The sequence below is a fragment of the Mastomys coucha genome, unplaced genomic scaffold, assembly GCF_008632895.1.
Source record: "Mastomys coucha isolate ucsf_1 unplaced genomic scaffold, UCSF_Mcou_1 pScaffold4, whole genome shotgun sequence".
NCBI lineage: Eukaryota > Metazoa > Chordata > Mammalia > Rodentia > Muridae > Mastomys > Mastomys coucha.
The window spans coordinates 22,178,690-22,194,698 of record NW_022196910.1 but is presented as its reverse complement, the minus strand read 5'-3'; the positions used below and the strand labels follow the sequence as shown (position 1 = coordinate 22,194,698).

Genomic DNA, 16,009 nt, shown 5'->3' with positions numbered 1-16,009 from the left:
GCGTGAGAACAGAACCTCTTCCTGGGTTCTCCCAGAGCCCTAGCTAAGCCTCTTAAGGCTGCATTCAAACTCATTCTGAAACCTGCTAGCAGCATTCACGGGCATCCCAGGCCCTGGCACGCTCTAAGTGCCACTTGGAAATATTCACAAATAGGAATGGGAGGCCAGCAGAGCACAGCTTACTTCAGGGTGCAGGCAGGCAGAGTCTGGAGCCTACAGGTAAGGGGAAGATCATGGTTCTCTCTTCCTCCCTTTTTTGGACTAGAAACCCCTGTCTCCTATGTAGGGACAAAGCCATAGATAGGAGTGGTGCTGGGAACTCCCTCATCCCTGATTTCAAAATCCTTTGTATTTCATAAAGTTATATTTATTATTTTTTGAAAAGCATGGATCTGGAATTGATTAGGGATGATGGTTAAATACTTTGTGAATGTACTGAAATCATGAGTGATTGACTTCGAAGTGGGGGGTGGGAGAGGGGCAAAGGTTGGCGCTGTGTGAGTCTCACTCATATAACTGGGACTTGTACTAAATTGCTACTCGCTGCCAACCCCAACCCCCAGGGAATGTCCCTAAGGACATCCATTTGCAAGTGAGGATAGTTAAATCTAAGAGATAGTCTTCTGGAAGAAAGTATTTAAGAATATCTTTACACCTTCAGCAGGTGGGTGGGAGGACCAGAGTCCTGACCGGGCTGGCTGACAGCATCCAATAAAATCTTCTCTCTCCTCTTGGTGGTGTACACAGAAAACCAGGTCTGTCAAAAAAACGGGCAGCCATCCAACAAAACACAGCAGCTCTCGCACACTTTCTGCTCACTGGCAGTGCAATTATCCTGTGACCTCAGAGCTTATCTGTGTACCTAAGAGACAGACGGCAGCAGCCCAGCTCCAGCACGGCACTTCATTTTATTCCTGGTGCTTTTCACGTCCCTAAGGGACCCTCTCCTCCTCTCATCTGGGTAAAGGGCTCCCACTGATCTAGCCACCATTCGATTAGACCTAAAAGTTCACATCCCTCTTAGGTCTCCACTGTCCTGCCTGGCACACAGAAGCTTTATGAAGTTTGATTTTGCAGTCTCTGAGAAAAAGAAAACTGGGCAGCGTGAGCGTCATTCGTTTTCATTTCCTGAACAAGCTTTGCAGTCTGATCCCCGTGGACCTGCGAGTAAAGTGAATCACATAAAGTGCATCCCCATCCTCTAAGGGCATTTATCACAGTTAACAATCGCCAGAGCATTGCCTCCCCAGGGATGCTCGAAGGACCCCAAGTTACCAAAGCTACAGTTTGACAATAGCCCAGCCAGATGCTCCGAGGGCAGGGCACTGCTAGCCACGCAAGATGAAATCAGGTATGTGGTGCCCTGGGCATAAGAAGAGGAAAGCCCGGCTGTAAATCCTAGTGTCTACCTTGTAAAGTGCAGTGCTATGGGTCAGGCAGACTTTCGCTGGATAAGCAGGTAGAAGATTTCCATGTTATGAGGATATATATCATTGACCGCTGTGAACACTGGGTACATAGTAGGACACAGAGCCACCTGTGGACAAGTGGGATGGATCACAGAGAGACTCACTGAGCTTCTATAGACCCCCAGCTCAACCCTGCCAGAACTTGTGTTGGCTCACTTGCCCGAGTCCTGCCATATTCTTGCTGGTCAGGGGAACTCAGAACCCAGCTGTTAGCAATCATGGTGCTCAATCGCCAGGGCTTTACCGCGCCGGGCTTGACAGGCGGGCTGGAGATTGGCTCTGATTAAGGCAGTGAGCCACTCGAGGGGAACTCTGGGACAGTTTCATGTTAACCACGAACAGGGACAGTGTTGGCAACTGCTACTGGGTTAAGAGACTACTTATTTACACCACACAGCTCTGGTCCTTCTCGCCATCTTTGGCACAGCCGTTCATTCAGAAATTTTGGTAGTATGCACAGAATTTTTGTCTTCAAAATAAAAACTTGAGAGGATGTGAAGGCAGGAACCAGTGGCTCATCTTGGGATGATTATCCTTTCTATGGCACACAAGATATGGTCCCAGTTTTTACAGAATATGGCGAGAAGAGTCACAGCAAAGAAGGTGCCAAGGATGTGGGAGCGACTCTTCATCATGGGCGAGACGAACTTGGCCAGGGTGGACACGCACACCAGGATGACGGTCATGAAGGCCAGAACCACATTGATGCACTTCCCCAGCAGGACCTTGGCGTTCACAGCATCTGTCTGCAGGGTCTGCTGTTCCTGTTGATGCAGTTCCAGCTTAGAGATGCGTGTCTGGCAAGATTCCAAGGCTTCCTGTGGGCAAGAGGAGAGCAAGGGTCAGACGTTGCTGGAATCACAGGCCTCAAGGGAACACATGGCCAGATGTGCCCCAAACTCCAGCTCAGAGCATCTACTGCCTCCGTAGTTTCAAATCCCCAAACCAACAGTGAGAGATGAAGGTATCCCAAGACTCGTTTTACCCTGTCTGTCATGGGTAGGGTACCCACGTGTATTCGACCATAAAAACGCCATAAGGGAGGAGTTACAGGGATCTACTTTTGTTTATTTGTTTACTGTTTATGTTTATTTTTGGCGACAAGGTCTCTTGTGAAGTAGCCCAATCTGGCCTGAAACTTCCAATCCACCTGTCTCAACCTTCCCAAATGCTGAGATTTGGGATTACAGTCAAATAGCATCATCATACCTGGCCATAAAGGTTCACTTCTTCCTTCAATGTATTTATACTTGAGATAAGGTGACGGGAAACACTGGCATCTGTTGGCACTGTCAGGAGGAGACTGAAAAGGGGCGGAGCTGGAGCTGCATTCTGGAACGCAGGCTGTTGCACCCTCGTCTGTGGTATCTGCTCTTTCCCTCTGCCCCTCCAGCACAGGGGCCGGGAGCTTGTGTCTGTGTAACTGACAGTAGGGGAAAGACTGAATCCATGGGCTGCTCGGCCTCCATCTGCCTTGTGAATTAATTAAGTGAGCAGCCCAGGCTGTCTCTCCGGACCCTGGGCAACCTGACGCTTCCCCTCCTAGGACGGCATCACGTGGGTGACTCAGGGTAGATCTCTAGCCTGGCTGTTTCTTCGGAGGCTGACTTGCACATCTACAGAGCTTTTGGGAAACGCCCCTCTGCAACACAGTCACAAGTACGTTCCTGGAGTGTACACAGTGATCCTGTGTCCTCATACCCCCAACTCCTTTTCGTAGAACACCAATAGGCCTCTTAGGACAGATACCCCAAAGCATCCTTTGACATGTCTCTTGTCCAGCCATCAGCTGGCTCTGCCAATGCAGCCAGCACCTATTGTCTATCTTACTCTATTCCCTCTCTTACATTCCCCACCCACTCGGGGTCGTTGGGACCTCTTGCTTGCTGTGATTTGGGATTAATTTCACACTGCGTGTTCCATAATCCATATTCCCTGCCATAGTCCATGTAACCTTTGAAAGATTTACATCTCTGACATCCCTCTTCATAAAGACCTTTCAGAATCTTGCCTGGCCTAGGCACAGACATCTTCTCCTACTTTCCACCCACTGCTCTGGCCAAACTGACCCTTTCCAGGTTCTGAAAATGCCTGGGGGTGGGGGACCACTTTGTCAATGCAGTACACACTGCTGGAAACACTTAAGCACCACCCCTTCACCTGTGGATCTGCCATGTGTCTGAGGTCTCATCCTCATGGACATTCCCTAAAGGAAGCCTTCCTGACCCACCTTTTCTCTAGCTAGCTTTCCTGCACAGCTGAGAGGCGCGTACGTTGTGGGTGGTCAGGGACTAGGCTCACCCTGCCCTCATTGTCCACTTCAGAATGGAGCAGTGTTGCACGTAGCAGGTGGCTGAAGAGCCTGGGTGCCAGTAACAGGAATGTCAGCTTCCAGAGGAAAAGCCCATGCCCCCTGGGAGGCGGAGCGGCACGCCTGCTCCTCCGCCAGTCTGTTGTGGCAATCATTTGCCAATGTGCTTGTGCAGCTGCGTGCGGTCACCTTTCCGGGCTTTAAGCGAGTGTAATGGCTCCAACATTGATTTGCTTTTCTCCTGCTGAATATACTCGCTGGGCCAAAGAACAGGGTTCTCTGTTACTATAGCAACTTTCATTATACTAGGCTGCCGACCAAAGGATAAAACTTTCTCAGATCTTCACATTTTAAGTGCTGCTGGCTGCCGGCACTAACAGCCAAGTGCAGAAGGGCGGGCTAGCTTTCAACTATGGAGCCTGGCATTTTTTTTTTTTCCATTTCATTTTAGATACGGTGTGAAAAGGGTGACAGATTAAGACAAAGGACTGTCGTGTTTGGCCCTTTTCACTCAGGTTTAGGGTAGAGAGGTCCACATCTCCTCAGGCTAATCTTAGAATTCACCATAGAACTGCCACCAATGTCTTACTCAAAGAAAGATCCAAGAAAATCAGGCAATGAATTGTTAAGGCAGTTTGCCCATGGCATGGAGAAATTATGCCTCATGATAATTAGGATTTCTTTGGTTGAGTGTTTAACTTGTTTTATATGAAAATAGAGGGTGGGGTTATCTTCAGTAGTTTAAACTGGATACTCTGGATTTTAAAGAGGATGGGGGATCAGTCACCTAACAGCAAAAACTGTGGTTCTGTGGGCCCTTGCTCCATGCAGCATCCCAGCTTATTCCTTTGGAAGCTCACTTACAAGAACCACAGACACGGGGAACAGAGAGATCAATGGCTAAAAGCCTTGAAGAATGCTGCTACTTAACAATAAGATAAAAGGAACCCCAGCATTAACTTCTTGGCTGTTTATTATGAGTCTGGCGAAGACTCTGGTACAATAAATATCTGATTCTATTTGATCTTCTTGACTTTTTGAAGATGAGAAATCAGAGGCGTACCGCACTGACTTGGCCAGGTTCACACAGAGACAGAGTAGTAGAGCAGGCTTTGAACCTCCATGACCTTTGTCATTGACAGAGCTGCTCTTGATAGCTCTGACTAGAGATGCAGCTGAAAAATGTGGAAATGAACTCCTCAGAAGTTAAAGTTCCCTTTGTGGGGCCCCTCCCTTGATCTGACCTCCTCACTCCCAGAATATGTTTCTTAAGGAACGGAGAACAATGTTAATCCAAACCATCCCCTAGATGAGGAAACGGCATGTTTAGACACCACCCAGTGATATCCTAGACCTGTTCTAAAATAAGATGGCCTAGGGCAGGTGGGATGGCTCAGTGGGTAAAGCACTTGCTGCCAAGTCTGAAGAACTGAATTTTGATTCCTGGGGCCCACAAGGTAGAAAGAGGGGACTGACTCCTGCAAGCCATTCTCCAATCGCCAAGTGTATGCTGTGAGACACACACACACACACACAAATGTAATAAAAATGTTTTATATAGGATCACTTAACAGACGAGAATGCTGTCCCAGATCAGTCAGTGGGGACTCTGAGGCTCCTCATCCAGAGAATAGAGAGTAGTTTCCCAGTGTCCTCTGCTCTTTGGGGACAATGTTTCCCATCAGCTCTAAAGCCCCACTTCCCAGAACTATCCAAGCAGACCTCTGGCATCAGCAAACGCAGCCTCCACCAGTGCAGAATAAAATGCTTGCATGGCGGCGGCATGTGCCCCAGGGAAGAAGCCCTGTCTTTTATGCTCCAGCCTACTCCCTTGTAAAGTGGAGTTCGGAGTGTGGATGGCTGCACAGAAAATACCCACCGACTACAGAGAAGATCTGAAAATGGGAGATGAGCATTACTGGTTTTGGTTATTGTTATGATTTCTTTAGAAAGGTGACCAAGAAGCCTCAGGCTGTGCCATAGCAGCCTGGGGACCTCGGGAGTAAGTCCTGCCTCTGGCTTTTGGTTGTGACATGACTGTTATATGTGGATCTACTCATCCCTTCCAGCCAACCTTCTGGGTCTTGCCTTTCCTTTTCAGTTCAGCCTTCTTAGTCATTCCTGAGGGACAATTTGCAAGGCCTTGTATGGGTCACTTCACCTCTTTGTACCTCGGTCTCCAGATCTGAGAAATGGGACCAACAATAAGAGTAACTGCAAAGGGCTATTGAGTAAGTACCAAGTACAGGGCTTTACTAGGGGCTGGCAGTCAGATGCTTGATGATCTTATAAATATGAAGCAATCGCTTTACAGATAAGCAGACTCAAGGCCTGCTTAGAGCCAAATACTTGGTAACTAATAGACTTGAATCCTAAGCTTACCATGGAATGCCCAACTGCCATTCCCACTCCCTGCTCCTATCCAGCCAGTGGGGCATAGCTGGACTGGATTTCTGGGGCACTATAGGGTCTTTGCTAGAGCCATCTGGTATACCTTTAGACTACTCCAGCCTCTCTCTGCAAGGAGCTTCCTGAAGGCAGGGCTGCCTAACACATGACATTTCTTAAAATTTTGGAGTTATTGGACTTGGGCTAGTGATAAATACTTGCCCACTGAGTTAGGCAACAGAGGTACAGGTGAAGTCTCACAGTAACAGGGGCAACATAAGCCAGTGGAGCCAGCAGGTGGATGAGAGAGATCTATGTAGAGAGAATGAAAATCTTGCCCCTCAGAATGGAGGGCTTGGGGAAGTGTACCAGGTTAGACCTGTTTAATGAATTAAAGCCTAGAAAAATCCTCCACTGGGGTCTGGCCAGGAGGGGAACCATACCTGGATGTCCCTTGAGCGCTCACAGGCCTGGTAGGCCACCTTCTCCTCCGCGCTGGCCAGTTCCTGCTTCAGGTTTGCTGTCTCATGCTGGTGCAGCTCTGTCAGGTCATGGAGCTGGTCTTCAAGTCGCTCATACCTTGACAAAAACAGGGGCCACAGTGAGCACGTGGCACAGGTGTCCCAACGGCACAGTTTAGCATGATGTTCCTTTTTGTCTTGGGGCCCTTGGCTTGTTTTCCTCCCCTGGAAGACGATTTTTCTGAAAGAGTAGGTCTATTTGTGGGGAACACGATTTTGGTTACTCCTGAATCCTAATTCTAGGAGGGACCCGCCTCTTCAGTCTTAACGGTATGTCCTCAACTTTGAGGCTTTACCAAGATCAAACCTGTTTTGTTTTGTTTTGTTTTTCCCTACCCATGCCAGACTAGCACCTGAACTGGCTGCCATGATGACAGATAGGCTTTGTTAGGGATGTGGTTGCCTCTAGCTAGGAGACAGCTGTACAGCAAGGACAAATCAGGCCTGGCCACATCTATAGTGGCCTCTCCCTTTTTCTGCCCAACAGTAATTGGGGGCCTGAGGCTGCATAGCCCACAAAGAAAAGAATGATTTTTTTTTTTTATTTAGTAGAAGTTTTCTTTATTTACATTGCAAATTTTATCCCCTCCAAAAACCCTCCTATTCCATCCCCCCTCTCCCTGCTCACTAACCCACCTGCTCCTGCTTCCATGTCCTGGCATTCCCTTACACTGGGGCATCAAGCCTCCATGAGACCAAGGGCCTCTCTTCTCATTGATGTCCCACAAGGCCATCCTCTGCTACATATGCGGCTGGAGCCATGGTTCCCTCCATGTGTACTCTTTGGTTGGTGGTTTAGTCTCTGGGAGCTCTGGGGGTACTGGTTGGTTCATATTGTTGTTCCTCCTATGGGGCTGCAAACCCCTTCAGCTCCTTGGGTTCTTTCTTTAGCTCCTCCATTGGGGACTTTGTGCTCAGTCCAATGGATGGCTGTGAGCATCTTCTACTTCTGTATTAGTCAGACACTGGCAGAGCCTCTCAGGAAACAGCTATATCAGGCTCCTGTCAGTAAGTACTTGCTGGCATCCACAACAGTGTATGGGTTTGGTGACTGTATATAGGATGGATCCCTAGGTGGGACAGTCACTGGATGGCCTTTCCTTCAGTTTCTGCCCCAAACTTTGTCTCTGTATTTCCTACCATGGGTAATTTGATCCCTCTTCTAAGAAGGACGAAATATCCACACTGTGGTCTTCCTTCTTCTTGAGCTTCAAGTGGTCTGTGAATTGTATCTTGGGTATTCTGAACTTCTGGGTTAATATCCACTTATCAATGAGTATATGCCATGTGTAAAAATGGGGTACAGAGCTAAACAAAGAATTCTCAACTGAGGAATACAGAATGGCTGAGAAGCACTTAAAGAAATGTTCAACATCCTTAGTCATAAGGGAAATGCAAATCAAAACAACTCTGAGATTCCACCTCACACCAACTCAGGTGACAGTAGATGCTGGCAAGGATGTAGAGAAAGAGGAAGACTCCTCCATTGCTGGTGGGATTGCAGGCTGATACAACCACTCTGGAAATCAGTTTGGCAGTTCCTCAGAAAATTGGGCATAGTACTACCAGAGGACCCAGCAATACCATTCCTGGGAATATACCCAGAAGATGCTCCAACATGTAATAAGGACACATGCTCTATTCTGTTCATAGCAGCCTTATTTATAATAGCCAGAAGCTGGAAAGAACCCAGATGTCCCTCAACAGAGGAATGGATACAGAAAATATGGTACATTTTCACAATGGAGTACTACTCAGCTATTAAAAATGATGAATTCATGAAGTTCTTAGGCAAATGGATGGATCTGGAGACTATCATTCTGAGTGATCACAAAAGAACATACATGGTATGCACTCACTGATAAGAATGAAGTTTTTATAATTAGCTTCCACTCCTGAAGGCAATTCCATTGCCTTGCAGCAAACACTAAGACATGCTTTTTCAGCTCTTAGACTACTAAATGCTAATAAAAAAATTAACCTCAGGGCTGGAGAGATGGCTCAGCAGTTAAAAGCACTGGCTGCTCTTCCAGAGGACCTGGGTTCAAACCCCAGCACCTTCATAGTTGGCTAACAGTTGTCTGTAACTCCAGTTCTAGGGAATCTGTTGCCCTCTTCTGGTCTCATGGGCACAGCACACACATGGTGCACAGACATCCACTCAGGCAAAATACTCATACACATAAAATATAAATAAATATATCTTTTCTAAAAATACGTTAAGATTATGCTCATCACAAATTATAGATGCCTTACAGGACAGCATATCCAAAAACCCAAAAGTGAGAGACAGACAATTCCTTTCTCACACACACCATCAGAGATGAGAATTGTGTCCCATTTGAAACTTTGTTCTGGGTAACTTAAAGAGGTTGCAGTATCTAATGATGATGTCTTAAACTGAAATGACTGGCCCATGCTAGTTATAGATATTTAATAGGTCATTTGATAGGTGAAAAGGCTTAATTCATATTTAATGATTTCTTCAGCTTCAGCTTCATGAGTGCCAAACATTATCATTGTTCTAAGTAAGCCTTTTAACCTGTTAAGAAATGCACCTGATGGCTATAATACGGGGATCAGCAAATGCCGGACACATGAAAGCAAAAGCAGTCTAAGACTCACATAAGGGAGTGTTTGTGATTCAGGATAAGACATGCATCCAAAACACAGTATCTCAAATGATCTGGCTGAAGTTCAGGTCAATATATTCTCATGCCACCATGACTTGAAAAATAATTCTTTACAGGCCACAGAATCAACTGACCGGGACTCAAGTGGGCTCGCAGAGATCAGGCAGCCTGCAGAGGTCTGGCCTGGGTCCTTTGCATATATGTTATAGTTGTGTGGCTCGGTGTTCTTGTGCGACTCCTAACAGTGGGAGCTAGTTCTATTCCCTGAGTCTTTTGCCTTCTTGTGAGCCCCTTTTCCTTCTACTGGAGTGTATCACCCAGCCTTGACGTGAGAACATGTGCCTGGTCTTATCGTAGCTGGTTACACCGTGTTTGCTTGATGTTCCTGGAAGGCCTGCTCTTTTCTGAGGAGAGGTGAAGAGGAGTGGATCAGGGTGGTGGTGGGGGGGGTGTCGTGCGTGTGGAGGGACTCGGGGAGGGGAAGGAGAGGAAACTGCAGTTGGGATGAAACATATGAGAGAATAATAAATCTAAAAAAAATTTTTTTAAAAAAAACAAGAGTAACAGTTCTTGTAAGATGAACGTGCTGGAGTCAAAGATGTATATGACAGGTTAAAGCACAGATTCAAGGCTGGTAATATGTCTCAGTGGCACAGCGCATGCTTAGGATGCGTGAAGCCCTTGGTGCAAATCTTGGCATCACAAAAAAAAAAAAGAAACTTTCGTAAAAATGAGAAAGAGCCATGTTCTAAATTATGACATACAGTTATACACCAAGTGTAAGTTAAATTCATAATTTAAATGTTATAGTGCGCAGTAAACGTTTACAATCTATTTCACATTCTTAGAAGTTAACTCATTTTGATGGGAATAATTTGGGAGGCTATGAGCAAAATGGGGCAAGCAATCTCATATTTGGCCATCTACACTCTTTCTTTAAAAACTATAAACACATAAATGCCAGGCTACAAAACCTATCATCTCAAGATGGGTGTCTGAGAGACACTCATTTATAGTAAAATGGCTTTGTGGGACGGGGGCACATGTGTGTGTGTGTGTGTGTGTGTGTGTGTGTGTGTGTGTAGAGGCCAGAGGGTGATGCCAGGTATTTTGGGTCTCTCACTGAATCTGACTTGGTTGACTGATAAGGCAAGGTCTAGTCTAGGATCTGCCTGTCTCTACTGCCCCAAGTGCTGTGGTTACAGACCTGTGCTGTTATGGCCAACACTTGCATGGGTGCCAGGTACCTGGACTGAAGCCCTCCTCCTTGCATGGCAAGCACTTTATCCACGGAGTCATCCCTGCAGTCCATGAGCGTTTTTTTTTTTTAAAAGCTTAATGAACAAAATGCATCTATTTCAAACTGACATATCACATATGAGTCTGCCTCATTGTCTCACTGTCCAACGAATTAGGTCCACTTGTCTGCTATGATGGAGGGAAACAGGTCTCTAAATTAGTGTAATAAGGCCATCACAGATGTCTGCTGAATCAACTTCTTACTAGGCATATGAGTCACGGCTTGGATAACGATATTTTAAGAGACCCGTGCATATAATGTCTTCCTCTAATTGTCAGCTATAAACCAGAAATTATGGAACTTAGGATCACGAAGGACGGAAAGAATGATCAATCTTTAAATGCCTCTGCATCCACATCCGTATCTATCGCAAACACATCCATTAGCACTTCACTGGTAAGCAGACAGCTTCTGCTTCGTGCTTCTAAAGGAATCCTAGAGGGAGACTTCCAAGTACGTACCTGTATCTCTCCTCTTGCAGAGTCTGAGAGATGAAGCCATATTCTCTCTTAAACTGCACCTTCAGTGCCTCAATGTCTTCCGCCAGCTGGGTTTGGGTCACCTTGATCTGCCTCAGTTCCTCTACGATCTTGGCAAGCTTCTCCTGGCTGTCCATAGTGCTGGCCCCACCAGCCCCAAAGGACTGGTTCCCATTGCTGTCAGCCGAGCCGGATGTACCACTAGAGCATTCGTCATCACTGCCATACTTAGGTTTATTCACGATGGTAGCGCTTCCACCGTAAGCCCTGGGGCTGGCTTCTGGCCTGAACTCTTCTAGGGAATTCTTCAAGTGAGCAATGTTGTCTGCACTGCCAAACTTATTCCGGATCAGGTTGGCAAACTCTCTGGACTTGTTGAAGACAAACACGGGGGGCGTGAGGGATACCCCTGGCATGCTCGATTTACTGCTCTCCAGGCAGTGGGGAGCAGTTCGAGATTTCACGTGGGCATCCTTCAGAGAGTGGTGTATTTCCTTCAGGCTGTCTTTAGAAATGTCCTTCGAGCTTCGGGTCACTCCATTCTGTTCAATCTCCCTGAGCTTTCTGTGATACTGCTCCAACTTCTTCTGGAGCTGGGCGATGGAGTGGGCTGACTTCTGGTTCTTCTTCTCAAAGACCTGCTTGATGCGCCCAGCCTGCTGCTTGTCGGCGCTGCTGACCAGTTTCAGATACTCTGCCACGTTCCCGTCTCGGGACGTCTGCTCGATTTTTATCTGCTCCGTCACCTTTAAGATTTTTTGTTTCAGGCTGTCTGCGCTGAGTTTGACCTTGTGGAAATCCAGGATGCCATCTGGGACATCGAAGTTCAGGTTGGTGTCTGAGCCACCTCGGCGTATGTTCAGGGGTAGGCTGAGGGTATTCATGTCATGGCGGTCCACCTGAAAGAGAGAAGGAGAACCAGATTGACACGTGAAGTGAGAGAGACGTTCGGTGTGAGGGAACTGTGCGTGTACATGTGGCGCATCTGTTAAGTCCTAGATTTTCCAACGGCATGTGTCACAGGATGAGCACTCTATGTTATCCTTCCAAGGTGAAGAAGGCGGGACAGCCCCACTGCGTGATGCGAAATCACATCTCCAGCGTATCCAATCTGCTGTCTGTAGGTGGTAACTGTTGGTTTCCGGGGGAGAAGATGCAGAATGGAATGAGGAAGTTCTGGTTTCCTGGGTGACCTGGGAAACTTGCCATGACCCTCACTGTGTGCCTCATGATGGGCAAGGCCCCTAATTCAGAACTCAGTCATTTAAAAAGACAAGAAAAAAAAGGGGGGAGGGTATCTAGCAGACACATCCATCAAGAAAATTATTTTCCGAATAGATTCATTAAGCAGATGTGACAGACCTGTATGGTGCATGATTAACTTTGATAATTGACTAATAAAATGGTATCTCTATATGAAAATAAATAATTCCAAGTGAATGGAAAATGATGACCTAGTCCAAATGCTGGGACCGTTTAATACAGTACCTCACTCGGTGCTGACCCCAACCATAAAGTTATTTTGTTGCTACTTGATAACTGTAATTTTGCTACTGTTATGAATCATAATGTTAAGTATCTGATAGGCGTTCCCCAGAGGGGTTGTGACCTACAGGTTGAGAACTGCTGTGATAATACAAAGCCAGCCAGACACCTGCTTGCACATTCACAGACTGTCCAGACAAAAAACTACAGAGTCCGTCTGGGATCCTGGTCAGGGCTAGAAGTTTGTGCTCTACAAGCGAGGGGCAGAACCAGCCTGTGGCATCAAGTTTGCTGATGTGTTCATAGAGATTATCATGTTTGATCCTTATTACCAAACCAGGCAAGAAACATGCTAAAGACACACACACATAGCAACTGAGTGCCATGGAGCCAGGGTTTGATGCCCGCCAAGCCTCCTCTTGCCCTATTATTCTGATACAGTCCTCAGAGGATGCAAAATGAGCCATGGTAGAGTCTGAACCCAATTCCAATTATAATATCTAATCTGAAACATCTCAGCTGTCAAGTTAACATCCCCTTGATAAGAATAATGCCATTACCCGACAGGAGACAAGGTAATGTCTGCCAGAAGTTCTTCTTTCCACCTTGTAAAGGACCAGGGCTCTGGCAGCAAAAGAAATCGACACAGGACCCTGTGAGACTAGACAGCAAGGTATTTGTAAAGGAGGACTGAGGGGCCATGACTGTGCTTGGTCAGCGAGGAGGAGTACCAGGTACATGGAGATCTTTAGGTGTACAGGAGGGGTGATGACAGAGAGCTCACAGAAGCTAAGTACCCATGGCTCGTTACTGAACCAGAACAACAATAGGTCCACGTGAGAACAATGAAAAGAAATACACCAAAGTAATTCACGGTGGCTGAACAGCCAGGGAGGCTGGAAACCGAATTTTGCTGGAGATACCAGAGCTGCTCATACTTACAAAGAAGAACTGAGTTCCCAAGGTCTCCCAAAGGACATCACACTACCCAGCCACAGCAAGACCCCAGCTCACCTTTCAAGCCTCAGCTGCAGTTAAGGGGTGCCACTTAGCCTAAGTGAGCTGGTCGGCAGTGAGTGGAGAATGTGAGCATCCTCTGGACTCTCTCAAAGTGCTCCCCACTTGTCTACTGCTTATCAAAATCCTACTGTGCTTCTGAGAGCCACTCCAACGCCTCTTCCCCCAAGCTTTTCCAGTGCCAGCAAAACCTGCTTCTTCCTGCGAGCCTTCTTATTGCCCTGATATCATGTGATCCTGCTTACTCTGGCTCTTACTGCTCATCCGTGTACTTTCGCTACCAGTCCTCTGCAGGACAGGGACATGGGAGAGATGATGTCACAGCTGTACCTAGCCTCGGCCAGCACTTCCTTTATTCAAAAAGGGTTGTCTACAACTGATCAACCAAAGTGACATCATTCTTTATTTCAAGGAGTCTACCCTGAAGTCATTCAAGATACTGATTGACAGAATAAAAACAAAAACACGGCCTCATGTTCTGGCCTTGTAGCCCTGACAATTCTAGACAGAGTTGTTTCTTAGTTCCCAGGCTGTTCCAAATAGACTCCACTGAGAAGGGAGCTGTGCATCATTGTCTACCAATATACACAAACACAAATAAGGACTTTCAGTCTTTAAGTGTAGAGCTTACACTCAGGAAAGATCTCAGTATGTAAATAAGTATAGAATATTATGGACATTTACAGTCTGAAGACGCTGTGGAACTACACTGAGCTCAAAGTGGAGGAGAAGCATCCCTGGACCCTGTCAATCATAGCTACATTACTCTTCCCTCCTGGGGAATCCAAACAGGTGTCCATTAGTTTGGCCTATTTACACAACATTCTTGTCATTTTTTTTTCATGAGCAACTTGTTCTAGCCCTTCTGGAATTAGAATTTGAATATAAGATCAAACACACACACACACACACACACATACACACACACACACACACATGCACACACGCACCTCAACTGACATCTTGTTTTAGAATTCTCCTGTGTCTGAAGAGAAAGGTTTCATGGTTTACCTGGAAAAACTCATCAGGAAGTCACCGCCTGTTTATCTTTCTTCAGGTCTCCCCACCCCTGAGCTGGTCAGCCACCCAGGTAGTCCCAATGCTGTGAACTGGGCTCTCTTAAAGACTGCAGGTCCCAAACAGCCTTATATACAACAGAGACGTGTTTACTCCCAGGAGGCCAACCGACTTTTGCCTTACTTTAAAGTTGTAACAATGCTTTGGCATGTCCTCAAGACTCTAGGCTGGGGAAAGAGACAGTGCTTAAAAGCTCAAGTCAGTCAGTCTCACTGCCTGTCAGCAAAGCTCAGTTATGCACATTTGAAGAGCTACAGAATTGTTGGGGGTGCACATTTTGGACTTTTATATGAAGCCTGATCACTGCACAGATAAGCAAGGGCCAGGTATACATTGCTCAATGCCCACAGATCCCCTGGGTGTCAACTGAGACAAAGAGTGTGTGTGAGGAAGAGAGCTGAGCCCTCTCTGCTTTGTTTATCCTGGAATCGGCACCCACCCCTGGATGGTGCAACCTGCTTTCAGAATTAGGCAGTGAAAGGAGGTCAGAGGTTCCTGGAGCACCTGTAGGCAGCATGCATATGGAGTGTGTGCATGAGGGAATATGGGCTTGCTCCGGCACTATGTCATGGTTCTGGGTAAACTGAGTCAGATCTGTGGGATTCCATCACTCAATCTGTAAAACAGGAGGATAGGATACAGAGTGAATACTGTGTAATTTGAGGAGATGCAGCACTGTGAAGCTGCGGATGCACAATCCAGACTGAGGCCTCTGGAGGCAGATTTCACCCCCATCCTTGTTATCACGATTCCTATAGACTATCGTAGCCTCAGGCTCTTCCTCTGCAAATGGACATAAAGACTCTTTAAAGAAGGGCTGGGGAGTGGACTTAATGGTAAGAGAGGTTGCTGTTCATGCATGAGGACATGAGTTCAAAGCCCTAGCACCCATATAAAAGGTGGGGCATGGCTGTGTACACACCTATGACCCCAGTGCCACGGCGAGTGTGGAAACAAGAGGATTGCGGGGGCTCACTCTGTCCTAGCTTTGCTTCAGGTTTAGTGAAAGACCCTGTCTCAAGGGAATGAGGAGAGGAATAAATCAACAGGATACCCAAGGTTCTCCTCTGGTGTACACACACACACATACACACACACACACACATACACACACACACACACACACATACACACACACACACACACACACAGACAGACACAAACACACATATAGATGTACACAGAGATACAGAGACACACAAAGATACAAACACACACACATATACCCACAGAGATACAGACACACAGAGACACACACAGACACAAACACACACACAGAGAGACGTACACAGAGATACAGACACACAGAGACATACACAAACACACACA

General features: G+C 46.7%; 1 protein-coding gene across 22 annotated transcripts in view; it reads right to left on the bottom strand.

Annotated features, from left to right (window-relative positions):
- Positions 1 to 252: 252 nt before the first annotated feature.
- The window catches only part of Tmcc3 (transmembrane and coiled-coil domain family 3), a 275,765-nt gene continuing 260,008 nt past the window's right edge, over positions 253 to 16,009 (bottom strand). For 20 of the 22 annotated variants that reach the window (XM_031349745.1, XM_031349741.1, XM_031349733.1 and 17 more), the window contains 3 exons: positions 11,084 to 12,000; positions 6,612 to 6,747; positions 269 to 2,287 (listed from right to left, as the gene is read on the bottom strand). In XM_031349745.1, the coding sequence (XP_031205605.1) occupies positions 1,985 to 2,287; positions 6,612 to 6,747; positions 11,084 to 12,000 (1,356 nt within the window). In that variant the 3' untranslated portion in view covers positions 269 to 1,984. Of the gene's footprint in view, positions 2,288 to 6,611; positions 6,748 to 11,083; positions 12,001 to 12,075; positions 12,875 to 16,009 lie in introns of those variants that run through there. The other 2 variants (XM_031349750.1, XM_031349730.1) reach the window with 2 other exon arrangements.